Source organism: Prionailurus bengalensis, chromosome E1 (genome assembly GCF_016509475.1).
Source record: "Prionailurus bengalensis isolate Pbe53 chromosome E1, Fcat_Pben_1.1_paternal_pri, whole genome shotgun sequence".
NCBI classification, from domain to species: domain Eukaryota; kingdom Metazoa; phylum Chordata; class Mammalia; order Carnivora; family Felidae; genus Prionailurus; species Prionailurus bengalensis.
In genome coordinates, this window is record NC_057347.1 from 37,018,477 (window position 1) to 37,046,428 (window position 27,952).

General features: G+C 49.5%; 1 protein-coding gene and 1 long non-coding RNA gene across 5 annotated transcripts; one reads left to right on the forward strand and one right to left on the reverse strand.

The window, feature by feature from the left end:
- SP2 (Sp2 transcription factor) lies at positions 1-27,952 on the reverse strand. 4 transcript variants are annotated; one of them, XM_043584209.1, is made up of 7 exons: positions 27,764-27,952; positions 13,719-13,795; positions 12,031-13,005; positions 5,207-5,519; positions 3,315-3,489; positions 2,878-3,071; positions 1-1,249 (listed from the first exon to the last, which is right to left on the reverse strand). In XM_043584209.1, the coding sequence occupies exons 1-7, from the start codon at positions 27,768-27,770 to the stop codon at positions 1,149-1,151; spliced, it is 1,842 nt and encodes a 613-aa protein (XP_043440144.1). In that variant the 5' UTR covers positions 27,771-27,952; the 3' UTR covers positions 1-1,148. The 4 variants fall into 4 exon arrangements, with proteins under 4 accessions (XP_043440144.1, XP_043440143.1, XP_043440146.1 ...); XM_043584208.1 differs by having other exon boundaries at positions 13,719-13,798; XM_043584211.1 differs by having other exon boundaries at positions 26,959-27,952.
- Positions 15,141-27,056, forward strand: LOC122485436. The gene is made up of 4 exons (XR_006297860.1): positions 15,141-15,255; positions 18,228-18,327; positions 26,617-26,857; positions 26,951-27,056. It is a non-coding gene; the product is annotated as an uncharacterized LOC122485436 (long non-coding RNA).

Here is a 27,952-nt window from a genome sequence, read left to right on the forward strand (position 1 = left end):
TTGCAGATTTTGCCTCAGGCAACTAAATTTATTAGCAAGAAAAAATTTTTGTCAGCCCAGTGCTGACCAACAAAGTACATCGTTAATAAAGGATAACAAATCTGTCACTTAATTCATAAAACATACCTCAAGCAGTTACAACTAAAAATAAAGTTGGATTTTTGTTTAATTTAAAAGCCTCAAAAATAACAAGCAATATGTTTTTAAACATGTAGTAGACACAATTGTCTATTATACAATATACACTATACACAAGTAGGGCTGGGGCCGGTCAGGGCGGGTTGAGGGCAGAGGATCAGGAGGTGGAGGTGTTTTCATCTGAATCCAGATTTGAGTTGAAATGCTGTGTCCTTTAGAAAAGAAAACTGCTAGAGAGAGAAAAAACCCCGACGCTCCTCATGGCCCCCCAAACCCTCAACTGAAGCAGGCGTGGGGGAGGCAAGTAACGAGGACAAGAAGAAGGGAGCAATTAAATAAAACTTTAAAGCACACACAATACACAGTGTTCATCATCTGAAGTAGAGTATAAGGCAACGTTCTCCATAGAAAAAGAGGGCATCAGTGGATAGCTCGACTTTTTAAATAGAAAGTTGGAATGTGCTGGAGGAGGGCGGTGGCAGGGCTGGGCATGTGGCATGTGGCGTGAGGCAGCCCCGTGAGCCTCCCCGGAGGTGGATGCCGGCCGTGCCCTGGGGACAGGGTCCCGGGGCGTCCTGGGTGGCTGGCGGGGCCGGGGAGGGGCGGGAGAGAGAGGGGCATGGCACAATGCGACTCCGGCAGTGTTGGGGGGAGAGGACGGGGTCGGGGGGGGGCCTCACTTTGCTCCTCGACGGAGTGAAATTCATGTTTTTCCTTTGGAAATAAGGGTTCCCATTCGTCCTGGTTTAGAACGTCTCATTGGGCACGGCCACTGTCCACAGTCTGGGCAGGCCGGAGCTCGAGGTGAGAGGGAAGGGCCAGGGCAGAGCCAAGGGGCTTCAGAAGGAGGTGAGCACTGGGCGACGGAGCCCCTTCCTATGGGACCGGTCGCAGAACAGAAGGGAGGGGCTGAGGGTGGCCCAGGGCACCCGGAGCCTCCTTTCCACCAGGGGCCCAGGCAGGACACAGACGGGGGACTGTATCTTCAGGGCCTCCCGCCTCAGTTGGCCTTACAAGTTCTTCGTGACCAGGTGGGTCTTGTAATGCTTGGTGAGATGGTCGCTCCTCATGAAGCGCTTCTGACACTGGGCACACTCGAAGCGTTTGTCCCCTGGGAAGACGAGATGCGCGTCACTCAGAGCCCACATGCGGATGCTGTCCCAGCCCGGAAGAGGGGGTGCACGTGAGGTGTGAGGGGCACCCTGTAAAGCTGGCGTTGCCTTGTCATCATCATAACCTACCCGCCTCCTGCCTACATGCTTGCTCCCTGTGGTCGACTCACCTAAACCCTCCGGCAGCTCATACTTCTCATATTTCCCTCCACCCCCCACATGACGTCACTTCCCAGTCTACTTTGTTCCCCTCCCTTGTCCCTTGCCTGAAATGCTGTACTCGTGTCCCTGTACCTGCACCCAGGACTCTTCCCAAGTAGGGCTGTCACCTGCTTCCTTCTGATCTTTGTCCCTGTGACTGACCCACTTGCCGAAAAACCCCACTTGCCCACCGACCTGTCAGCTGCCATTCTGAATATTTACTCCTCTTCCCCCGGGAGGGTGGCTGGCCAGGGGCTGTAGCTTCGGGTCACGTGCCCCATCCCTAGTCCCAGGCCAGGGGTCTGCTCACTGGAGACACTCGCCCTGGCAGTGGTTCTCAAAGCATGTGCCACAGGCCACTGGAGATGCCCGCGACAGTGTTAGGTGGTAGCTGGACGAACACTGTTCTACTTCACAGTTTTGCATTTATTTGCCAGCGCATTAAAATATGTAACTATTGGGGCGCCTGGGTGGCGCAGTCGGTTAAGCGTCCGACCTCAGCCGGGTCACGATCTCGCGGTCCGTGAGTTCGAGCCCCACGTCGGGCTCTGGGCTGATGGCTCAGAGCCTGGAGCCTATTTCCGATTCTGTGTCTCCCCCTCTCTCTGCCCCTCCCCCGTTCATGCTCTGTCTCTCTCTGTCCCCAAAATAAATAAAAACGTTGAAAAAAAAATTAAAAAAAAAAATATGTAACTATTATCAAGCCTGTGGTGCCAAAAATATTGCACTAGACGTAAAGGAGTAAAAACAGTGAAACAATCTGAGGAAAATCATTTGGAAAGTGATAGTAGCAGAGGCAGTGTGGGACAGTGATTTAGACCGTGGACTTGGGGGGCTCAGTCAGTTAAGCGTCCAACTATCTCGGTTCAGGTCATGATCTCACGGGACGTGAGCTGGAGCTCTGTGTTGGGCTCTGCGCTGACAGCTTAGGATTTTCTCTCTCCCTCTCTCTGCCCCTCCCCTGTTCATGCTCTCTCAAAATAAATAACTTAAAAAAAAAAAAAAAAAAAAAGAGATTTTGACCTGGGAACCAGAGGGCCTGGTGACCCGGCCACCTCCCCATGTCTCAGTAAAATGGGCATAATAAAGAACCCTCCCCACAGAGTCGTTGTAAGGATTAAATTAGTTCATTGGTAACACGCACTGTCCAGTGGCTGGCACAGTACAGCAGGGTTTGTTAAATAAATAACCGTGTAGCTACGGCAGACGTCATCGAGGCTGCGTAACGTGAATGGCATCACTCTGGCAAACGCTACAGTAAAGGACTGGCCTGAAAGAATTTCCTGGGTAGGCCTGGACCCCCCGAGAAGTGAGAGTGTAGCTCTCACTCAGCGCGGCCGGGAATCTCGATGTCGCTGAGTGGGCTGAGGGAGAGGCCGGAAGCACCCCGTGCGGCCCGGAGCATGCCGCAGGGGAGGGGACAGACCTGTGTGGGTGCGGGCGTGCCGCTGGAGCTCGTCGCTCCGTGTGAACCTCTTTCCACAGAAGAACCAGTTGCAGACAAAGGGCCGCTCGCCGGTGTGCAGGCGCACGTGAGCCCGCAGCAAGGACGTCTTGCGGAAGGTCTTGCCACAGTCGGGGATGTGGCACACGTGCTTCTTCTTGCCCTGCTCTCCAGACCTGGGAGTTGGGTTGAGGGTGGGGACGGAGGGGGTGGGAAGCCGAGAAAGGGAGGGGGTAGAAAAGGGAGGCAGGACAGGTCGGAGAGAGGACGAGAGGTCAGGTCGGAGGGCACAGGAAAGGTGAGGGGGACGGGTGGCAGGCAGCTGCTACCTCACCCCTCTCCCACCTGCGTCCCGGAGAAGGGCCGGGGCAACAGGGTCCGTGCCGGGCTGGGGGCGTGGCCCCTCCCCCTCGAATCACCTCTTGTCCCCGTCCTTGCAGTTGGGACACGTGCAGGCCATGCGGCGCCGCTTCTCCCCGGGCTGGGCCTCTCCGGCCAGCGCCTGCTCCATCTGTAGCTGGATCTGCGTGGGGCTCAGCCCGCTGATGGTCAGGTTGTTCCCGGAGACGTTCTGCACCGTCAGCTGCTGCTGCCCTGTGGACGAGAGGGGGGCAGGGTTCAGGGTCACGAAGCCTGGCACCCCTCTTCCCTGCTGCACTTGACACAGATGATCATCGGAGCGGCTCACACTTTTGGGAGGCTGTCAGGTGCCAGAGACCACGTTAAAGACTTTAAAGGTGTTAACTGATCTAACCCTCATAACCCCCCGAGTTAGAGACTGTTATCCCTCTTTTATGGTTGAGGCTGAGGCTCAACGGCATATCAAGGTCATAGGTAATAATTGGTAGAAGCTGCGTCTGAACCCAGGCAGTCGACCTCCGAGGAGTGTCCTGAACACTACACTACGCAGGCAGAGTTCGGTGTCAGACTCTGCCCACGTGACCTCAGTGGGGAAGGGTCTAGTCTTGAGTGGTCCTGGAGTGTTTCTTCAGAAACGCCTCCAACCTCAGGCCCTTGTGAGATACCAACTCTGCTCTCAGGGACGTCTCCAGGGATTTTTGTTAATAAGAGTGCGGAAACGGGACAAATCAAGTCCTCTGCAACGTGCATAAAGCCATTCAAAGCATGGGGAGTGTCACTGACCTAACATTGGTGTCTCTCTGAGTGGATTCAATCCTATGCCTCTAAACCAGAGTGACATAGATTCATTTAAGGATGAGAGGAGATTAAGGATGAGAGAACTCCCACTGGCTTGAAAAGTGCTCCTCACCCAGCTGAAGAACACTCAACGAGGGGGCGCCTGGGTGGCTCAGATGGTTAAGCCACTGACTGTTGATTTTGGCTCAGGCCGTGATCTCACCGTTTGAGTTCGAGCCCCCACGTCAAGCTCTGCGTGGACAGCATGGAGCCTGCTTGGGATTCTCTCCCTCTCTCTCTCTCTCTCTCTCTCTCTCTCTCTGCCCCTCCCCTACTCACATACTCTCTCTCTCAAAATAAATAAATTTCTAAAAAACTTTAACCAAAAAATTAAGAACACCCAGCTAAAGCACCAGGAACCATTCTGCTAGGTAGCTCCCATGTTCCTTTGATTACGTGCAAGGGCCATGGCGCTGTAAATACTGCCAAGTATTACCACCCAGCTGAAATGTAGCGCAAGCCATTCCCACTGCCAAAGGCTCCCTCCTTTCCTTCTAACCGTTAACTCGAGGCTGTCTCCTCTTAGGAGCCTTCTTTCAAGTCCCTTTACCTGGAACCTCCCTTGAACATCCCTCTCTGGTCTGTACCATGCTAATTTGCATGTGTATGTTAGCTGGAGAGCTTTCCTGAGTACATCTTATTTCTCCATCATATTCAAGGTCTTCAGCTGTCAGGTGGGGCCAACACGCGTCTTAAACTATCTCCTAGGGGCGCCTGGGTGGCTCAGTCGGTTGAGCATCCGACTTCAGCTTGGGTCATGATCTCACGGTTCATGACTTCAAGCCCCGCATCGGGCTCTGTGCTGACAGCTCAGAGCCTGGAGCCTGCTTCAGACTCTGTGTCTCCTCCTCTCTCTGCCCCTCCCCTGCTCATGTTGTGTCTCTGTTTCTCAATAACAAACGTTAAAAAAAAAAAAAAAAACCCAAAAAACAAAAACTATCTCCTAGGACTTCTGTAAGGACCAAGTGGACATGCTCTTAAGCTAGAAGGGACCAGGCAAATGACGGGCGGTATTCTCGCTGTGGTTCCTGGGAACCCTGGGCTAGCCCACGGCTCCCAGGGGTGAGGCGAGCAGGCCTGCTGCCCACACCCTGGCCCAAGGGCCCACTCTCACCTCCGGTATTGGTGATGGTGACAGGCACGCCCTGGACCTGGACACCGTTGATGTTGATGGTCTGCATGGCCTGGGCCGCTGCTGCCAGCTGGGCTGCGTTCAGGCTGATGATGCTCCCAGCGGGGGCGATCTTTGGCAGGGGGCGCTCTTTCCGGAGAATTGCGGCCGAGTGCTTTTTGCTGGTCCCACTCAGATGGGGAGCACGGGATGCAGGGCTGCTACAGGTGGTGGTAGAGGTGGCTGCAGCTGTTGTTGGGGGGCTGTCCTGGACGAGGACCGTCTGCACCTCACCGGAAGGCGTACGGATGTAGACCTGGGAAGGGCCGGAGAAAAAGGGTCAGTGCCCCAGCAGAGGCTGGGCCCCTGCACTTTGAACAGTGTTATCCCTCCGCACCCAAGTGAGAAGTGAGGGTGCCTCTTCACGCACCCAAGTCTTCCCCAGCTGGCCCAGACCTACATTCACACACCGTCGATGGCATCCCCACACTAAGGTGGCAAATGCTGACGACTGATTGGAAACCAAACACCGAATTTCCTCAGCATGAAAGATACAACACCAGCATCAGAAGTAGAGAATTAGAAGGGAGCTAAATGGGAACTTCACAAAAGATGCACCATGAATGACCGCCAAACGAAAACAGCTCTTAGGAGGCACGATCGATGAGGAACAGTTGTCCTCCACCTCAGATTGGCAAAGATGGAAAAATAAAATATGCTCACTGTTGGTGAGACAGCAGGGAAACGGGCACTCTTACGTCAGGAGCAGGAGTTGTGAGGTGGTCTGGTCCTACTGGAGGGAAATGTGGGAAGGTCTATCAAAAGCCTTAAAAATATGCACGTTAGAGCGTGAGTGGGACGAGGAGGGCATTTGTGGGGCAGTGATGACAGCAGCCTGGCACAGGTGTCGCAGCCCCAGGTGGCACCTGTCCACATGGGAGAGCTGAAATCCAGGGGGCAGTGATCCAGAAAGGGGTATATTAAGGCTAATGGAAGCGAGGGTTCTGTCACAGAAGATGGTTACAAACATGGAAAGGGAGAATCGAGAATAAAGTGTGTGGCACTGGACAGGAATCGGAGGTACTGGTGGAAACTCTTGGGTTTCAATATAGAGAAACAGAGATAGAAATGTGTGATAATATATGTAGGTATGTGCGTGTCCGTATCTTTATCTATGTAGGTATTACATATATGTGTACGTACGTACTTATGTATATTTATGTATACTTCTTGGCTGTGTCCACTGAGAGAGGCTGGGAGCAGCAATACTCCAGGGATAATGAGCTCACCCAGCACCCAGGTCTCAGCTTCTAAAACTCATGCTCCACTAAAAGGAACCAGGGCTCCTTGGAGAAAGAGCTGATTCCAGGTTTGGGGGCAGGGAAAGTGCAAGACCTTGGAACACCTGTTGTACCAGAAAGTACGAAGGTACAAGAATGGTGGTGTCATGGGAAGAGGACACGGGAGCCAGCCTGACGGGTCTCCCATTGGCCAAATATGGGAAAACCTGAACATCAAAATAATACTACTAATGGGTTATAACCCACTGGATAAAATGGGAACCTAATAGTCCCTATTGACATAAATAAACAGATGGAGAAGAGAATGACACAATTTCCAATCAGAACCAGGACTCCTGGGAAGAATGATCCACCCCAGGGCTGGGGCTAGGAAAATACAAGGAATGAAGAACCTGCTACAACAGGGATGGACCCTGAAAACATTATTACTAAGTGAAACAAGTCGACTGCAAAAGCTCACCTATGGTAAGGTTCCATTTAATGAAATATCCAGAATAGGCGATTCCATAAAGACACAAAATGGATTAGTGGTCGCCAGCAGGGTTGGGGGAAAGGGGAGAGGAGGAGTGGCTACTAAAAGTACAGGGTTTCTTTTGGGGGGGTGATGAAAATGTTCTAAAACTAGACAGTGGGGATGGCTGCACAACTCTGTGAAAATACTAAAACCTACTGAGTTGTACACTTTAAAAGGGTAAATTTCATAGTATGTGAATATTTACAGCTGATTTAAAAGAGAAAAGGATGGGAGTATGTCAGGGGATACAGAGGCCAACCCGAAAGAGCTCCAAATGGCCGAGGGTGGGACCAATGTGAGTAACAAAATAAATAACACAGTCCTGGATTATAACCCAAAGTATAACATAGATATACATGAGTCCCTCTACTGCTAGAAATAAATGATTGAATAAGTACATAAAGAAGAAAAAGTCATCTTTATAGAAGAATTCCCAATAATATTATGTAGATACTTTCTCTTCCAGGATGCAGAGCTTAATTCTTAACCCCCACTCTTGCCCATGAATATGGGCAACTCCCATATTAGGACTTAGCAACTCCCTTCCAAAGAACAGAGAGGGGCGCCTGGGTGGCTCAGTCGGTTCAGTGTCTATCTCTCTCTCTCTTTTTTTATGTGTATTTATTTTTGAGAGAGACAGAGCGTGAGCAGGAAAGGGGCAGAGAGAGAGAGAGAGAGAGAGAGGGAAACACAGAATCTGAAGCAGGCTCCGAGCTGTTAGCACAGAGCCTGATGTGGGGCTCGAACTCATGAACTGTGAGAATTGACCTGAGCTGAAGTCGGAGGCTTAACCAGCTGAGCCACCCAGGTGCCCCAAGTGTCCATCTCTTGATATTGGTTCAGGTCATGATCTCACAGTTCGTGAGTTCTAGCCCCATGTCAGGCTCTGCATGGACAGTGCAGAGCCTGCTCGGGATTCTCTGTCTCTCTCTCTGCCCCTCCCCCACTTGTGTGCGTACATGCTCGCTCTCTCTCTCTCTCTCTCTCTCTTTCTGTCAAAATAAGTAAATCAACTTAAAAACAAAAAGAACAGAGAATGGGAAAAGTAGTAACTTCAATGAAGAGACCTAGCAAACGCGACCTTAACCAGCGACAGAGGTTAACATCAGGGACAGGACATCATCAGGATGGCATATGGACATCATGTACTCCTCATATAATGTGATTAGAGGGCCATCTCACCTCTGTAGTATTCTTTCCAAAAACCTATAACCCCAGACTGGGGGCATTCTGTAGGATACCTGACCAATACACCTCAAGACTGTCAAGATCATGGAAAATAACGACGAAGAAGCTATCACCTGAGGGGCCCAGGGAGATGTGCCCGCTAAGTGCAACATGGTATGTGGACTGGATCCTGGAACAGAAGGCGGACATAAATGGCAAGACTGGTGACATCCAAATCAAGTTTGGAGTTAGGTAACAGTCTTGTACAATGTCGGTTTCTTAGTTTTGACAAATGTACCTGGTAATGTATGATGTTTAACACTGGGGGAAACTCAAGTGAGAGGTAAACAGACACTCTCTGCACTACCTTTACAACGTTCCTGTAAATATAACCTCTTCTAAAATAAAACATTAATTTTAAGAAAATCTCTTCTAATAAAAGATACTAAAACAAGTGGGCAAAAGTCTGATGAGGAATGGGATATTTACATAATCTCAAAGTATCTTCCTCTTAATACTACTTCACTACAAAGAAAAAAAGGTGCAGAAATCTGGTGAACATATTTGCTACTTTAATTGTCACCAGTAGGGAGACAAATTGAAATCATGCACCCTTTTTAGGATATGGTCAGAACACAGCATCACTTCTGTATTTCTGCAAAAAAAAAAAAAAAAAAAGCACAGCCCAGAGGTCATGAGGAAACATCACGCAAACCTAAACTGAGGAACATTCTACAAATAACTGGCCTGTAGCCTTCAAAAGTGTCAAGATTGTGGCACCTGGGTAGCTCAGTCCGTTGAACATCCGACTTCGGCTCAGGTCATGATCTCGCAGTTTGTGAGTTTGAGCCCTGTGTCAGGTTCTGTGCTGACAGCTCAGAGCCTGGAGCCTGTTTTGGATTCTGTGTCTCCTTCTTTCTCTGCCCCTCCCCCCTCAAAATTAAAAAAATATATATATTTTTTAATTAAAATTAGGGGCGCCTGGGTGGCTCAGTCATTTAAGCAGCTGACTTCAGCTCAGGCCGTGATCCCATGGTTCGTGAGTTCGAGCCCCACATTGGGCTCTGTGCTGACAGCTCGGAGCCTGGAGCTTCCTTCTGATTCTGCATCTCCTCTCTCTCTGTTCCTCCCCCATTTATGCGCCCTCTTTCTCCCTCTCTCAAAAATAAATAAACATTAAAAAAAAAAGGTCAAGGTCATGAACATCAAGTTAAGACGGAGAACTGTTCCAGACCGAAAGAGGCTAAGGAGACATGACAACTACATGCATGTAGTTCCCAACTATGTGGGAAGACTCTTTTGCCATAACGGAATTATCGGGACAAGTGCTGAGGCCTGAGTGGAGTCTCTAAGCTAGATGCTAGCATGTTTCTTTGCTAATTTCCTAGGTGTGATGGTTGTACTGTCGTTATGTAGAATGTCCTTGCATGTAATAGTAAGACCCTTTCTATAAAACATTTGGAAGTGACACGGATTGTGGTGGCAACTCAAATGATTCAGGGGCAAAAAGTTATTTGTTAAAAAAGTCCTGCTGGGATTTTGATTAGTGCTATTTTTAAATTCCTGGGTTATCTGAGACTGTGTTTCTCAGTTAAAAGCAAAGAAACAAACCTTACAGCATCTCTTAATGAATACACAGTTCTCATCCCCAATTTTCTCATATGTGCCCCTTTTGCACATTAATTGCTATTTTCCGTGTATCTGAAGTTTCTGTTACTAGAACATTTTTTGTTCATAAAATAGAGCAAGGGTCAGCAAACTTTTTCTGTAAAGGGTAGATACTAAATATTTTAAACTCTAGGTCATGATGAGGTCTCTGCCTTGTAGTGCAAATGCAGCACAAATGGACATGTCTGCTTTCTAATTAAACTTTATTTATGAAAGCAGATGGGTGGGCCAGATTTGACCGTGAACTGCCCATGTCTGAATCAGAATATAATGCCTTTTTAAAAAAATGTCCATATCCTTTGCCCCACTTTTAGGAATTTATTTAGCTAGAAGACTGGAAACTGCCTACATCTACAGTTAACAGAGAATTAGTGGTATAATATACAGCACCTGAGGATATTGGAAAACTATTTTATCTTTAAAATAATGTTGTAGGGACACCCGGGTGGCTCAGTCAGTTAAGCATCCAGTTTTGGCTCCGGTCACGATCTCACGGTTTGTTGAGTCTGAGCCCCACATTGGGCTCTCTGCTGGCAAAGCAGAGCCCGCTTCAGATCCTCTGTCCCCCTCTCTCTCTACCCCTTCCCCACTCGTGTTCTCTCGCTCTTTTAAAAATAAATTAAAACTGGGGCGCCTGGGTGGCTCAGTCGGTTAAGCAACTGACTTCGGCTCAGGTCATGATCTCATGGTTTGTGGGTTCAAGCCCCGCGTCGGGCTCTGTGCTGACAGCTCAGAGCCTGGAGCCTGCTTTGGATTCTGTGTCTCCCTCTCTCTCTGTTCCTCCCTTGCTCATTCTCTGTCTCTCAAAAATAAATAAACGTTAAAAAATTAAAAAAAAAAAAAAAAACTTTAAAAAATATTAAAAAAATAATAAAATATAAAATAATGTTGTAGTTAAATCTATGCACATTTGCATGATTATGTCCTTAGGAAGACCTAGGTTTAAGCCCTGCCTCCATCAATCTCAAGATCTGGGACCTCAGGGAACGGAGGGGAGGTACTGCCAAGGATGTGTCCACCTGAGCGGGTATCACCTCAGTTCCTCTGTACGGCAGATCTGATGATGAAACCTCATAGATATTATAATAAGTAAATTAAACAGTTTAAAGAAAATCACTTGACAATACAGAATGTGCCAGAAGGGAGGAGGCACTCTAAGGCAGACCTCAGATTTCCTCCTGTGTGACTCCCAGGTCCACAGGTCAAACTCAAGCGCACTCCTTTTCCACTCAGGAAGAGGACACAACTCCCTACTCTCACTGTCGGTGATGCCTTGGTTCTCTCTCTCTAGACAACTGCATGATAAATTCCTCGATGGCAGGAGCTGTTTTCTTGCATTAAAAAAAATCCTTGTCCTCAATTTTAATTGTAGCACCTGCCACTGAGATCCAGCAAGTCAAAGTGAAAAGCAGAAAAGAGCGTGGGGTTTGAAGTCAGAACTTCAAGCTGAATCCTGGCTCTTGTCACCTATGCCCCATGAGCTACTGGATACTTCCTAACTTCCCTGAGTTCCAGGTTCTCCATCTGCAGCACAGGCACCATCTCTGGCCCTTAGTAGGCATACACAGAGAATAAAACCAACTCACACAGAGCCAAAGAGATTCCAGAGTAATATACCACCTTAATAAAAGCCCCCAATAAGAACATTCTTGTTGAAGTTCTTAGCATCACAGATGAATCTAGCCTAAGAGTTCCTGCCATCAAGCTGGCCTGTGTCTCCCTATTTTTTTCCTTGTCATTAACAATGACCAGAATTTTCTTGCTTTACATCAAATTCTATGGTTCTGAATGACATTCGTTTCATTCTTGTACCGTTCTGAGTATGTAGTTCCATAATAAAAAAAAACGAACTTTACTATTAAAAAGTATGTATCTGCCCCCTACCCATCCTCCAAAAGAGACTCCCTGAAAGAAAAACTGGACCACAATATAGGTATATAGGGACATCTCGGCTTATTTCTAAGGATGAGCTGTACGTAGCCCTATGAACTGAAGAGAGCCCATTTGCCGGCCCAAATGGCCACTTCCTGCCCACCCCAGACGGTGCTGAATCCTAGCACTCAGGTCAAAGTGGGAAATGCATCAGCACCATCTTCCAGAGCAAGCCCAGGGGGAACGGAGCGTCAGCCATTCAGTGTGAAGGAGAGGGAGGCAGGTGCAGAGGGTGAGTGCGGTACCTGAGTAGGCGTCGGCTCAGCCGCCTGGATCTGAAAGTTCTGGGAGGGCTTCTGGGGGACGGTGGGGAGGGTGGCAGATGCCGCCTGCACCACCCGCAGGGCCTGCTGGGGGATCTGCACCACCTGCTGCTGCTCAGCCTTGGGGGGCACCACCTGGACCTGCTGGACCACGGCTGGCTGGCCCCCACCAGGGCTCTGAACAATGAGCAGGTTGTTTCCTGCCTGGATGATGTTGTCCGCAGTGGTCTCGATCAGCACCGTCTCCACCTGCTCAGCCACAGCCACGGGGGGCTGGGAGGCAGGCAGACTCTTCTTCCGGGCTTTCTTGTTAGTCTTAGACAGTGGTGTGGGGGGGCTCTCCGTGAGGAGCTGAGCGGTGGCCCCGGAGTCACTGGTGTTCACGAGGTTGTTGACGGGCAGCGTGAGCGTCACATTGCCGCCCCCACCTGTCAGCTTCACCACATTGGCACCGCTCTGCACAGGAGTGGTAGTCGTACTTGACTTCTGGACGGGGGCTGGCTTGATGGGGACAGGCTTGTGACTGGACGGTGAGGGGGTGATGATGGCTTGGCTGGTGCCGGGGATGATCTGGATCTGGTTGGTGAGACTGGGCTGTACCTGGATGGTCTGGGAATTGCTCGCCTGGATCTGAGGGACCGCCTGGTATTGGATATTGGCATTTGACCGGGTCCCTTTGTTGATCACAGTGGGGTTCTGGATAGCGAACACCAGCTGCCCCCCAGGATAGGACGCACTCAGTTGTGACCCCTGAATCTGAAGGATGTTTCCTTTGGAGGACAAGATTCCAAAGCTATTCTTGCCAGGACTGAGGGGGAGAGGGGCAGGTTTGATGGGGACGAGTTTCCGTGGCGTGGGCTGGGGGGGAGCAGGAGGCGTCACCGCAGCTTCAACAGCTGGAGGGCCAATTTTGCTACATGTTGCAGCGAGCAGGGCTAGAGGAGATGGCTGGGAATCCTGCGAGAGAACAGGCGGAGAGAAAGTGAGGTGTCAACCCACTGCCCAGCCACCCTCTGCCCTTCATGACCCCTGGCAGGCTCTTCGCCACCTTGGTAGACAGGGTGCCAGCATCTTCCCCCTCCCTGCTGGCTCTGCTTTCTCTCAGGGAGAAAGAATGGGCAATGCCTTCCTCAGGAAGTAACTCTCCAGAAGCCCCCATAGCAGGGTAAACTAACACCCTTACTTCCCACTATCCTTGTTTCTCAGGGCTCACGGAGCCATCCTCAGCTCTTAGACAGAAGTCCATGGGCCCATCACAGGGGTGAAGGGGACCCTGATTCCTCAGCTGAGGAAGGGCTGAGGAAGGGAGGGAGGGAAAGAGGAAGGGAGGGCCAACAGGAAGAATAAACACTCTGGTAAAGTGGGGAGGGCTGCTCTTTTGAGGCTACAGGGACAGAGCCTCTGTGTAGGGACACAGCCTCTGTTTCCCTTTTATGGTCAGGGGGTCTGGTGGAAGGGACCTTGAGTTTAACCCAGCTTTTCCCTCGGCTCAACTGTGCCATCTTAGGTAAGCAGCCCTGGCTTCTTAGTTCAGAGAAAGCGGACAACCGAACCTTCCCGGGTCTCGTATCCTAGCCAGTACAGAGCTTTTGGCTGTGGTTTAACGTCGGCTTCCGGGAGTGCTTCCAGGCCGATGCAGCCCCAACCCTCAGAAGCCACTGCCCACTCACCTGGGTGGTGGAGGCGGCGGGCTGCAGGTAGTCACTGGGACTGACAGCGGCAGTGGCAGCCATGCTGGTCTGTGGACCTGCTGGAAGGAAAGAGACAGAACAATGCACAAGATGCCGGAACAGAACCCAAGCCCACTGGCTCAGACACTCTTTTCGCCTCTTTGCTGCTGCTTCTCCAAGAGATGTTAACCTTTCCTCACATCTCCCCATTCAAGATTAGCAACCCTATACCTTTCTTTAAAAAAAAAAAAAAAAACAACTTTATTAATTTTTGAGAGACAGAGAAAGAGTGTGAGTGGGGAAGGAGCAGAGAGAGGGAGACACACAATCTGAAGCTGGCTCCAGGCTCTGGGCTGTCAGCACAGAGCCTGACGCGGGGCTCGAAATCACTGACCACGATATCATGACCTCAGCTGAAACTGGATGCTTAAACGACTGAGCCACCCAGGTGCCCGTTAGTAGATGACCTTCTTTCCTCTCCTCCAACTTGGCCATCTGGGGCTGTGAGGACAGCTGGTCCTGTCTCCAGCCATCATAAAGCCTGGGAGAACGTGACGATACAAGACTATACCAAGAGCAGCTTCAGTCACCTAATGGAGCTCTCTCTACAGGGTACTGCTGACTCTCCCTAGCGAGATCAGAATCCCTATTTGGAGGCGCCCTCCCGCCTCCCCCGCAGCTAACTCCCTGGTTCTAACCCAAGCTGCTTGCTCGCTCTTGCTATAGCCAGGTGCCAAGCCAACCTGGGAGAGAAGCATCCCTCAGCCAGGATCTCTACAAGGACACGTCTGCTCCATGAGGAAACCTTAGGTGCTTTATTCTCAGCCTTTATTACAAAGGCACAACGGCCCAGGTATGGATCTTCAGCACATGGGGAACTGCTTTAAGCAAATTCATATAGGATAGTAGGTATGGCCCCAAAGGTGTCACCAAGACTAGAACTAATGACTGAATATAACAAAAAGAATGAAAACAGAGTAAACTCTGTTTTTGTTAAATGTGTTATATTTCTAAATATGAGTACAGCAGGAAAAGTCTTTAAAAATGCTGAAATGTTAAAGGCCATTATCCCTTGGTGGTAGAATTTCATTTGACTCAAAATTTTTCTCCTTGTTTTCCTGGATTTTCTCATGTTCCCACAATGAATATACTCTATTGTGCTTTTTTAAATTTTAAATAAAGAAAACTAAAGAACACTGAGGAAGTAACAAAGGGAATCAATACTCTGAACTTAAATCCGATCTAAGAGAAATATAAGTAAAGTGGAAATCATGAGAATTGGGGCAAAGAATCTATGCCATCTTGTAGTTCATAAGTCACTAAGGAGAAGGCCACTGGGCAGTAAGACTTGTACCTTGAACCTCTGGAAAGTAGCTTTCAGGAAGTACAGAAACCAGGTTATTAGTCTGGAGACTAGAGAAGGCAGTGAGCCCCCTGATCTCCTGGGAAGAGGACTGAAGTCATGGAGAGAGGGCAACTACTCAAACCATTCCGTCTAGGCTGGCCTCTGGCGGAGAGTCATTCTTCCACGGGAAAGGTAGGGGGAAGGGAAAGAAAAAGTCAAGGGGAAGGAACTAAGCCCAGGACAGACGATGGGCCAGCAAGACCGATGCCTTCAATGGTTTCCAGGCCCTAGGGCCACACAAACTGCACTCCAGAGTAAGACTTTACAGGCACACTCGCAAAGTATATGAGAAGCCAGAGGGCAGCTCTAGGCAAAATCATATTAGGAGATCCTGCAATAATACAGACACTGATCCTCGGCAAAATGCTAGAAGAGATGACCGCACGCTACAATTACTGCAGTAAGGAAGCAGTGATCGTAAGGAATAAGCACAGGGTTGCAAAAAAAAAATGAGTCATGCTTGTTTCCTGGGGTTTTGCATGGATACACCAAGAGAAGGGTGTTTTGCTGTGTGTTTTAGTTCAACAAGGGATCTGACTGAAATTTTCGTAATATCCTTATAAACGAGAAGGAAAAAAACAAAAACAAAACCAAAAACACAGGCAGGATAGTCTGGGTTGGGGGCTAAGCTGAATGTGCCTCTACCTAAAAGGGCTGAGATCCACACACCCTGGGGAGTTTGCTGCAAGGTCCACCAGGGTGTCTCAAACTCAGGGGTGGGCCCCAGGGCAAGGATCGGCAGCTTCTCCTGGGAGGCCCGTGCTTTTTCTACCAGAATGTTTTATTCCGGTGTTTTCACTGTGATGGTCTTTTAAAAATGAACGCATGCTATAGAGATCACTGGGTGACTGTTGCTTTACCGGGCTTTGCCTGTTTCGGGGCCTGTGTGTGTTTTCACAACTGTACCAGTGCCAAGTGGCGCCGCTCTAACTGCGTGGGCTAATTAAGACAACTTAATTCTGCACATTTAATTCACGACACATTTGTGCAAAGTGAGGGATGACGGCTCTTAAGAAGCGTGGGAGGGCTGTGTTGCACTAGACGCTGCAGGGTAGGCGTCTGCAGCTCAGGGAGCCTGAGGTGTCGAGGCTGTGGCACGCTGCTGCTGACAGCCGCGATATGGGTTCCATCAAGTGTCATCCTCCCAGAAGGAAGTTGCTGATGTGATTCTTACTGGCTTTTTTGTAGTTAATTAATTTTATAGGAGCTAGATCAATGAGTTGATAAACAGATTTCTGTGCACAATTAAGTAAGGTTGCAGCATTCTAATGAAGACAATCTAAGTTGACTCAAAAACATTTTTCCTTTAGAGCAGTGATGTTCAAAGCATTCTGACCACGAACCACAGTTATAAAAACAATTTACATAAAGACTGAGTATGCGCGCACCCACACGCCTCCCTGTCCTATGCTCAGGCACTGAGCTTCCTGAAACAAAATCTACGTTACTCTGTGTGATGTGCTTGGGTATTTTTCTACTCTATTTCATTTTTTTTAAATGCTGGCTGTGACTCACTAAATTGGTTCTGCGCCCTAGAGGCTGGAAAACGTGGCTTTAGAGTAGTCGATTCACCACTGAAGTTTGGAAAACCATGCAAAGACCAAGCAGGCAAGTTCAACTCGCAGAGGTCACAAAACTGAGGGTTATAAATACAATGGGTGTCAGTATTAGGGTTCAGAGATCTTTAAAATTTTTTTTTTTTCAACGTTTATTTATTTTTGGGACAGAGAGAGACAGAGCATGAACGGGGGAGGGGCAGAGAGAGAGGGAGACACAGAATCGGAAACAGGCTCCAGGCTCCGAGCCATCAGCCCAGAGCCCGACGCGGGGCTCAAACTCACAGACCTCGAGATCATGACCTGGCTGAAGTCGGACGCTTAACCGACTGCGCCACCCAGGCGCCCCCGGAGATCTTTAAAAACTAGTATGTGCAGTGCTTTTAGAGCATGAGGCTCCATCCACACCTAAATGAGAGCTGGGTCTGTGCTGTCATCTGTGGGGTGGTGGGGGCGTCCCTCTCAGCCTCACTGCGCTGTAAGACAAAGGGCACGGCACCTCCTGGGATTCTAGGAGGCATCAATAATTACTACGGAGAGCAGCGAGCACACAGTGGGTAATCAATAAACAGTGGTTTAAACTTTGTAGTTGAGTACATCTTGCCCTTGGGTTAAAAAAAAAAAAAATCACATGCATGCAGGACAGGAAGACAGAGCTTAACAGTGGCTCTCCTGTGAAAAAGCCCCAGTGGGTTCTTCTCAAAGCTAAACGGGAGGCAACAGAATCTAGATGTGGTTGCCAAAAAAGCTACTGCAATCTTGGACTGCATTTCCAAAAGTTCAGTCACAGAAGAAAAAGTTAATCGTCCCAGTGCGTTCTGCACAACTGGGCCACATCTGGAGTGTCAGCTTTCATTCTGAGGGACATTTTGAAAGGGGCATTTTCAGTTGGAGCTTGGTCAGAGGACAGGAGCAATGGTGTGACCAGGATGCCAGACTAGTGATATCCACCAGGGGACTTATCCCACAGGTGGTTCAAGACTTTAGGGTGGTAACTTCAAGAAGGCAGATTTTGGGGATGCCTGGCTGGCTCAGTCAGTTGAGCATGTAACTCTTGATCTCGGGGTCATAAGTTTGAGCCCCACATTGCAGGTAGAGTTTACTTAGAAAAAAAAAAAAAAGAAGGCAGATTTTGGATTAATAGAAGGGAAAACTTTCAAAAGATAGAATCCGTTGCCTTTTGAGGTAATGTTCTCCCTTTTCTGGAATCGTTTAGACAGAGGCAGGATGTGTGTCTCTGTCAGAGATGGGATGTCTAGATGGGGTGGGGAAGCTGGACTAAACGAACTTTTATAAGACTTTTTCAATTCTCAGGCCATGTTGCGATTAAAAACACAAAATGAGTTACTTGCAGCCAAGGATGGGAAGGGAAGGCAGGGGCTCTCCCAGGAGGCTCCCCTGGGCTCAGGTTCACTTAGCTAAAATTGGTGACTGACTCCCGCAGACATCCTCTGCTCTGAAATAGAAGGACACTAGAATGGGACAGAGTGCAAATGACTTGAAAAAAGCTCTTGAGCTTCTTACTCATCTCCCTTTCTCCCTCTACAGTTGTTGTTACCCTGGACTCAAACTGTTTGGAGACCAGGTTGGGCTCGGAGCAATTCTTCAGTTAGGAAGTTACGGGAGCATTTACCGAAGCAGCCTGCTGGTGCGCGACGACCTTGTACCATTTGGGTTTGGTTTCATTTTCCTCCCCAGTTGGCTCTTGAAATAACCCTCTAGATTTCAAACCGGTGTTTGTAAGTATCTCTCCTAGTGTCACTCAGAGCTTTGTGGCCCCTCGGGTGCAGGCTTGGGCAACCAAAACAGAGACTGATCTCCCTACGACTGGAGAACTATATCCTGGGATTAACCATGAAAGGGAAAAGAGAAGCATTTCCAGTTGGGTGTTTGGAAATGAAAAGTGGTTCAGAAGTAAGCATAGATGTGTAACTGCAAGACGATGATCAAAGGTACTTTAGAACCTCATTAATTTGGAACCTTATATTTAAAATGTGTAATTTGGACATAAATTGTGCTGAACTTTGTCTTCATACTATTCAAAGGGAGGCTAAATAGTGTATGAAGACTGCAAACGGACTCTTGCGCAAAACCACGTAATTGTTTTATGCCACTTGGACCATTTCAATTGTACTGCGTGCTTTTAACAGCAGTTTAGATCCGGTCACTGAAACCTACACTTAGCAGCACTGGTGAGTGGGATTTCCTAAGCGTTCTTGAAAGAAAAAGCTGCATTCCTTTCAGAGTTGTGCCATTCAGACTTTTCATTAATTCAGGTTAGCTAGAACTTTCCCAACGGTCCCTTGGCTGGTGAAGTTTTACAGTGATTTATTACACAAGCAACAGTAGCTCTCTCAGGCTCCAAGGAATGCCAAGGGCATCAAGGGAGGCTTCCAGACTGGAGGGTTGGGGGGTGGGGTGGGGTGGGGTCTAGGGCCTGATGGCACCACCCCTGACTCTCCTTTCCCCAGACTGGAAGCCAGTCTAGTTCGAACACCAGCTGAGAAGCAGCCCCTGAGTCTCCGGGCTCTTTCTGTACAGGCCTGGTGGAAAAGCTGCCAGCACTTTACTGTTTCCCTCCTTTCTCACTTGCTTATTTCCCTGAGCAGCAGCATCAGGACTTTGACCCTGGCTCTCTGCTCTCCCTGCTCCTGCTTGGGTCACCCAAGACCTCCTCCCTGCTAGATCCAACAGACCCTCGTCAGCAGTTCTTGACCCTGACTATTCCCAACGCCTCAAAATTCCCATGGATCTTCTCCTATCTCTCCAGCCTCCTCTTCCCCTTTCGGGTTCTGTTCCTCAACACCCATCCTTCTCACCCAATACCTGTTCCACAGGTGACCATGCCCACTCACAGGGCTCCAGGTACTGTCCACAGACTGCCACCTCCTGGATCTGCATGTGGCCCAGCTCTCCTGAGGGGCAGGCGGGTACATCCGGCCCTCTGTGAGCCTTCCACTTGGGCGGGCCACAGGACTTCCCACACCGAGCTGCCACCTCTGCCCATCCTCTCCCCAACGTTCTCATCCCCGGCCTCCACAGGCCCTCTTCCAGATCCTTGAAGCTTTCATCTCTGCCACTGACCTTTCCTTGCTCAGGGCTCTTTCTTCTCTCTTTACTAGCTAACACCTACTCACCCTTCACGTCTCAGCCTGGTTTTTCCCCAGAAAAATTTATTGAGAGCCCACTATGTACCCAGCTGTCATTTACTCAGACCCCTGAGATGAGGTTAACCCCTCTGGTAACACTCGCCACCCATTAAATAATCACAGGCTTAATGTCTCTCGATATTCGCAGAAGGGTTGGGGGGGAGGGCGGGCCGGTTTTCACTGCACTGCTACACACAACACAGGGGCCCTTCAGTGCCTGCGGACTCGATGAATAATAGTCTCTGGTGCAACCAACTTCTGTCTGGTATTTCCAATCACAAGGAAACCTGAACATCATCCTCTTTGCCTATGACTCATCAAGCCCTCATGAGTCTATCTCCTAAATATAAACCTCTCTCCAATCCACTCACCACTCTCCATCCCCTTTGCCCCGACCCTGGCACTAACCACCTTCTGCTCGGCCTGGAATACTGCCCAGAGTCTTCAAAATGGCTCCCCAGCCTCTGGCCTGGCCCCCTCTAATCCAGCCTCCACTATCAGTGTCAGAAGAATCTTTAAAATGCAAATCCCATCCAGCTGCCACCCCCCCCCCCATTATACCTTTCAATAGCTTCAGATGATCTTAGGATAAGCTTGTAAAAGCCAAAAACACCCTGCCCCTCCCCCTCTACCTCTCCTTTATCTCTTGCTCTTCAGACTCTCCCCACAGGCACTTCAGTGTTTTCCATTTCTGGAACTACAACACGCCCTCTCTTACTTGGAGCCTAAGCTTGCTCTTTCTGGCATTTGTCTGGCTAACTCCAGTCCTTACAGCTCGGTTTATAATTCACTGAAGCAGGGAAGATCTTTCCTGACCTCTTCCCTCCCAACCCCCAAGTCTGGGGCAAGAGCCCGTGCTGTGTGCCCGTGTAAAGGTCCCATAGGCCCCTTCCCCTATCACAGGGCAATGAGTGGTGTCTGTCTTAGGGGTCTTTCCAATGGCCTGGCTCAGGAAGCACCAGTAACAGGAGGAGGCCTCAGACAGGACCCCGAAGCCCTGACCACCAGACTGGGGGCCGCTCCACTGGTCTTTTACTTGAGAACATTACTCTTGAGACACAGGGAATGAGAAAGAAGGGGACCTAAGAAATACCACAATAAGCTTTAGGAAGCTCTTTTCCCTTTGGAGAGAACTTGGGTCAAACTCCATAGCCAGGACTTGGCGGTACCTGGCTTTTTTTTTTTTTTTTTTTTTTTTTCTTTTTTGGCCTCATGGGTTCCTACCATGGCCTTCTTGGCCATCCGCTATGGTATTTCCCCTGGAGGAATTTCACTCTGCACAAACAGTCCTTCTGCAGGCTATTTTGGTCAGCTCAGCTGGGCCAGAAGCCAACAAAACAGTTTCTCCCAGTTGCCTGGCCTGGAAGAATTCAGAGTCGGTAAGGGAAAAGCAAGCCGTGGCTGGTTTTAGAGAACAAAGTTGGACCTTGAAGGGAGTTCATAAATGCGCTCAGAGAACCAGCCTGCACGGAGGGAGCAGCAACACTGGTGGTTAAAAACACCAAACTGCAGACAAGCAAGCCTCCAGCACCACAATAACCATATAAAGGAGCTCAGTAAGGGTAAAAGGAACTTCACTGACTTTCCATAAATGAGAACAACTCTGAGTGGCGGCTTGCTAATGCCTCAGGCCAAAGGCGGCTCAGGCCAGGCCTCTTAGTGGGCCCACGATTTCATCAGGAAGTTAAAATTCCCTTCATCAGTTTGAAGCACTGGGGGCTGAGGGGGTTAAGCTTCTGACTCTTGGGTTTCAGCTCAAGTCATGATCTCATGGTTTGTGAGTTCAAACCCCGTGTCAGTCTCTGTGCTGACACTGCAGAGCCTGCTTGGGATTCTTTCTCTTTCTCTCTGCCCCTTCCTCACCTCTCTCTCTCTCTCTCTAAAACAACAACAACAAAAATTAAAAAAATTCCCGGGGCACCTGGGTGGCTCAGTTGGTTAAGCATCTGACTCTTGGTTTCAGCTCAGATCATGATCTAATGGTTCACGAGTTCAAGCTCCACATTGGGCTTTGCACTGACAGTTTGGAGCCTGCTTCAGATTCTCTGTCTCTTTCTCTACCACTCATTCCCCCCCCCTCAAAAAATAAACATTAAAAAAAAAAATCCCTTCAGCAGTTAAAAGCTGTTATTTCTCCCCTTTTCAAACAAAACCCTTTGCAAGAGGTACCCATAAGTGCTGCCCCTAATTCCTCTCCTGCCAGTCTTTCTTGAACCTGCTCCAGGTTTTTGCCCATGCCACAAAGACTGCTTGTGCCACCAGTGACCTCTGCGTTGCTACATCCAACAGTTAATTCTTAGACCTTATTTTATGTGTTGATCTGACAGCTGACCCCTCTTTCTCCTTGAAACACTTTCTACACTTGGCTTCGGGAACACACTTGCCAGGTTGATCTATGTCTCTAGCTACTTTTTCAAAGTATTCCTTTGCCGGGTCCTCCTCTCCTCTCAAATTCTAACTGGTTGAGTTGCCCCAGGGTGCAGTCTCAGCATTTATTTTTCTTCTGTCCATACCTATTTCCTGGGTGGTTTCATCTAGCCTCACAGCATTTTAACAACCAGTAACATACAGGTTCTATATAACGATGACTCCCAAACTTATATCTTGTATATCCATCCGACTGCCTACTGACACCTCCTCTTGGACATGTCAACAAGCATCTCAGATCTAACCAATGCCTGGTATCGTCCTAATTCTGTGTCTCCTTCAAACTTCCCCGTGCAGTGAATGGAATTCTGTCCTTCCAGCAGCTCGGTGCTAAAACCCTGTACGGCATACTTGACCCTTCTTTTTTTCCACACTCTACATATGACAGCCAGCAAACAGTGTTTCGGTTCAAGGTAGAAAATGCATTTTGAAAGTACAAAATACATTCAGAATCTGATTGCTTTCACCACCACCTGTTATCACCCAGATTCAGATCCTCATCATCTGTCACTGGGTTAACTACAAAAGCCTCCTAGCCGGGCTTGTGATCTTGTTCCCGTCAGTCTGCTCTCAACATGCATCCAGAATGAGACCCATCACACGTAAGTGAAATCACAGTACTCCTCTGCTCAGAGCCCCCCAAGAGCATCCTGTCTCCCATTCAAAGTAAGAACTGAAGTCCCCACCGTGACACATAAGGACCCTATCTGACCTATCCTGTCCCTCCTCTTCATTACTTCGGCCATGCTGGTCTCCCTGCTGCTTTCCAACATACTAGGTACAGCCCCTTCTCAGGGCCTTTGCACTTGCTGTCCTCCTTGGCTGAGTTCTCAACCTCCCCCGCCCCCCACCCCAGACTGAGCATGGCTCAATCTCTCCCCTCCTTCTGTGGCTTTACTCACATGTCACCTTCTCACTGAAACCTTCCCTGACCACCCTATATAAATTGCACCCTTTCACATTCTTCTGTCTTCTCTTTTTCTTCGTACCACTTCTCATGTCTAATATCCAGTAGTTACCTATGTATTGTCACCCACTAAGATGTAGGCTTCCTAAAGCAAGGAACTTCTCCTTCCCTTCCCCACCCATGTGTCCCTCCTACCTGGCACATAGTAGGTGCCTAGTATATATTTTTTGAATGGATGAGTGAATGAATCCTGGAGACTGCAGAGTGGGAGAGCCTAAATGGAGTTTTAAGAACCACAGGAGAAAACCCACAGATGTGCATGTCCTGGCACGAGGCTGGAATCCACCCGCCAGGTCAGCTCAGCTGATGCTGTCCCAGATGGAACTCCCAAGCCTGCCCACTGCCTCACGCGGGGACAAGTACCTGTGTGCAGACCCGCACAGTCCAGTCCTGCACCCGGACAAAGATCTCAAAGCACACACCTCATCACCACACACCAGGCACCGCTTTTCAATGCTTCTTTCAATGAACCTGCACCAGGGAAGGGGAATTCTTTTCCAAATGAGTTAAGATAATGAGGGCTGGCTATATGACTATGCCTCCTCGAAACGTGACTGTCATTTGCTAGTTTGCATCCTGCCTGGGTCACAGCCAGTGGTACTGGAAGGGACACTGGAGAAGTGTGTGGGGACCCAGGGCAGCTCTTCACCCTGACAGAGCAGTCCCAGGAAATGGTACAAAGAATACTTGGTCCCAGACCGCTCTTAGGGAACAGGGGAGAAAAAGAAACCAGGATACGCTTTTTCCCCCTAGAAGACCACTGTGTACAAACACGTGTTTTCTCTGCTTTGGCACATTTACTTGTGAGTCACGCCCACATTCATCCCCGGCTCGGACCAGTTGTGAAATGAGCACTGACTTCATTTCCCCTGGGAAGAGAGGGTTGGCTTACCATTTACCGTTCGGAAGGCTGGGAAAGGTTTTGGTCTGTCTTTTGGCTAATCTGAGAAGCCTTCAGCCCGACACTGGCCAGGGGCAGAAATACTCCACTTTCAATCACACAGCCCTGCCTGCTGTCTCTTAGTCCCTAGTCACACTCTCTGGGAAGCCGCTCCATGATTCCACTGAGCCCCAGGGGAAAGCTAACAAATACGCCAAAGAGGAAGCTCTAGAAAGAGGACGTTTGGCAGTGGGCAGGCCAGAGTCTGCTGGTCGTTCCTGGGCCACTTTTCACCCCGTGGCTGCGGTGAAAGAGGCCACTTAACAGCCTAAGTCATGGCCTAAGGGCAAACCGGCATCTCAGAGCCCTCAGTCTCAAAAACAACAGTCCCCCAAGCTAAACGTTGGCATTACGACGCGGTGAGGCTTCCGGCCAGGTACAGCACACAACTCTGAAGCTGACACCAGCTGCAGCTAAGGAATGAGATGTCCAAAGGAGGGATGCAAACAGCTGGACCTGCGCACATGCTCTTCCGGTGACACAAACAGCCTGGACATCTCAACACTGCTCAAAGCCGTTCACGGGGACAGACTGAACAGCATCTAACCTGGGCACTCAGCCCTTTTGTGCTCCCTTGCTCCTGAGCAGAGCTCGGCTCCCCAGGGCACGTCCTGATGAGAAGCACACGGTAATGCCCTGTGCCGGTGACGGCCTCGGAGCACCCAGAAAGAGCACCTCCTGGCCGTGTGGGGGAAGCTAAGCAGTGAGTGCTGACTGAGCTTGCTCCTGGGTTCTCTCTAGCATCGCGTGAGGCAGTGGAAAAATCAGTTTTCCCTTTCAGAATCCTGTCAACTAGGACAAATCTACCAGTACCACCGGGGAACATCTCTTCCAGGGCAATCTCTAATCCCTTCCCGATACTTAGGCTGACGGTGCCCTGGAGTTGGTAATGCCCCATGTTTTTACCCTCCTAATTCGTAGCAAAAAACAAATAAGCAAAAACGTCAACGAATTCATTCCATAATGATGTCCACCTCTCAGTCCAGCATGTGGGTCAAGTGTTCCTCGTTTAGAACTTATGAGAAGTTCCCTAATCCCGTTAAGCTATCCAAACTCATAAAGTACTGGTGCTTCTCCAAATACATTTTACTTAAGTCTTCAGCCCGCAAGGTTTCAGACTAGACCCCATAATTGTTTAAACTCAGAAGAGTTCACATCTCTACAATTTCTAATACTCTGTATACACTTTAATTACTACATTTTTCTATCCTTGGAAGCAAGCCTTCCAATTTGTGGGTAAACAGAGAACAGAGAGAGTGAAGGTAAGTCACAGAAGAAGATGCTACATTTCCATCATAGAAATGTATGGTGACAAAGGTCTAGAAGATTGCTGAACTCAAGCCAGTACCAGGGTCTACCGACCAGTGGCAACAAGCTTAGGATGTCTTCATGAGGGCCCTGGTTGGGCAATACTCTCTGAAAGCAGAGTCAGGAATTATCACATGCCTATTGTAAAGGACTGTTCAAGCTACAAGGGACCCTGCAACTTCTCCAAAAGGCTGCTAGTAATCAACAAAAGAACCAGGAAGTTCAAGGACAAGATATCAAAATGAACTGCCCTATATGCTATTATGCCACGAAGCTCCTTTACCCAGATATTTGCCAAAATCTCCTTTCAGCGTCTCTCCTCCGACAGGCCTCCGGAGGCCCAAACTTTACTAGAATCTGAGAGAAAAAAGCCGGCCAGTCTATGTGCTGTCAACACTGGTGCCAAACTCTTCCTCCTGGAGCCAGCTCCCCTTACAGGGCAGTGAGGTGAGGATCCAATTATGAACTAATTCCACTTGGGTCTCCTTGGCAAAGACATTGTGTCTTTAGCAGCCTAGCTCAGGGAGTTTATAATTATGTCAGACCGGCTTTTTTTTTTTTTCCTTGTTGTTACTGTTTTTAAATGAAGAGGGGTTAAGCCTCTGTACAACCAAGCGGAAGAACCAGAATTAGAAAACTTACCAATCGCCCCAGCCAATGAGAATCCATTTCCAACAGGTATTAATGCCTGTTGGAAGCCACTGGAACACTGACATCATCAGCCCAACTGATAGGTTGTCTGACAGATTCGCCCCCTTCATCGCACACAAGAATTTAAAACAAAACAAGACACTGCAGTTATATTCATTATTGCAGACAACAGGTTTCTTTGTGTTATTAATCAAAACGACTTCTATGGTGTTGACTTCACCACTGTTCCCTCAACAACCTCTCTGTGAACTGGCCAACACCCTAAACTTTCTAGCCCTAAAAATCTTATCCAAAATACCAACTCAACGCTTAGCCCTCCATTGTGATACTTAAGGCCTTCTGGGGTACAGCATGCCAAGTCGTAGACAGTGCATGCTAGTATACCTTGATACAGTCATCACCCTTTTTTTCTGCAATTAAATCAGCGTAATGGGGGACTGTGAGCCAATTCCTTGCTTAAAGCAGATCTACAAGCTCTTCCCTCCCTTTCTCTAGGAAACCACAAATAAGGGAGCAAGTAGCCTCAAGAAGAAACAAACTTTGGGAGAATGTGCACTGAGAAAAGCCAGATGGAGTTCCCCTGGATCAAGTTAATTAAAAAATAAACATGACGGTATACTGGAGTCAAAACCAAGGAATGCGGTGAGGACAGGTTTCTCAATTGCCCAAAGAGAAGACACAGTTCCTTTTCAACTAAAATTAGAAAGCCACTGGGAACATAAGCCAAGAAGCACGGGTAGGAGGCTGAGAACCAAAAGTCAGCAATGGGATGGAGGCAGGGTGGAGAAAGAAAGTAAATATCCGTTTTATTTCTTCTGTCATTCCTTAGGTTTGCACCTGGCTTTTGGGATTCAGCAGTCCCACCGACGGAGCATCAGCTAACAGGCTGGGAGCTTTGTCAGCAAGTTCTTAAACGGCTCATAATTCTGTTAAGAGCTTGCGGGTATCTAGCTGGTGTTCAAGGACCCAAGTAAAAACGTTACGAGGTTTATGTCTACGTCGCAGTCTAAGGCAAGAGGTCATCTGCCCTTTGGGGGGGGGGGGCGGTGCCCTCATGTCCCGACACACCATCTCTCCATTGGGGTATATCGGGAACCAGGCTGGCTTCTAGGCCCCGCAGTGCCCATGTGGTTGGCGCCGTCTGCATTTTAAGCACTCCCTCGCCCCTCTCTGCACTCGGGAGGGCCCTGAATCGCCGGTAGGTACCGAGTCAGAATGCAGGAGGGTCCCCCAACACAGGGCTAGCGCGAGGAGCGTGGGCCGCCTCCTCGGGGCAGACCCAGGCTATGTCCACAGGCCGGAAGCACTGAGGTGGGTAGGCAACTGGGTGAAGGGGGTGCCAGGCACGCCCGGGTGCCCGCACCTCTCACCAGCCCCCGGAAGCGCCGCCCTCCCGCCCAGCGGGCTCCGAGGGGGCGGGGAGTCGAACGCCCCCTTCCGGGTGCCTCCGCCCGGCTGGCCAGCCCCGCTCCTCCTCCGGGCGGGAATCCTCCCTCCCCCGCCCCTCCCGGAGCCGGGCCCCGGCGCCAGGCCCGGTCCCAGGGGGGAACCCCCGGCCCCGGCTTCCCCTCCCTGCGGCCTCTGCCCGTCTTCCCGACCCTTGGGGGCCGGAAAGACCCCGCCGGCAGCGGTCAGGACCCACCGCTCATTACGACATCTTCCTCCCTGGCCTCCGCCGCCTCCGCCGCCACCGAGAGCCTGACACCGCCCGCCCAGCACCCGCCAATCCCGGAGCCCGCCACCGCCCGAGCGACGGCAGCGTTCACCAATAAGAGTTCAGTACATTGGGGACCGACAGCACTAGTACCCAATCATAGAGAGGCGTCTAGAG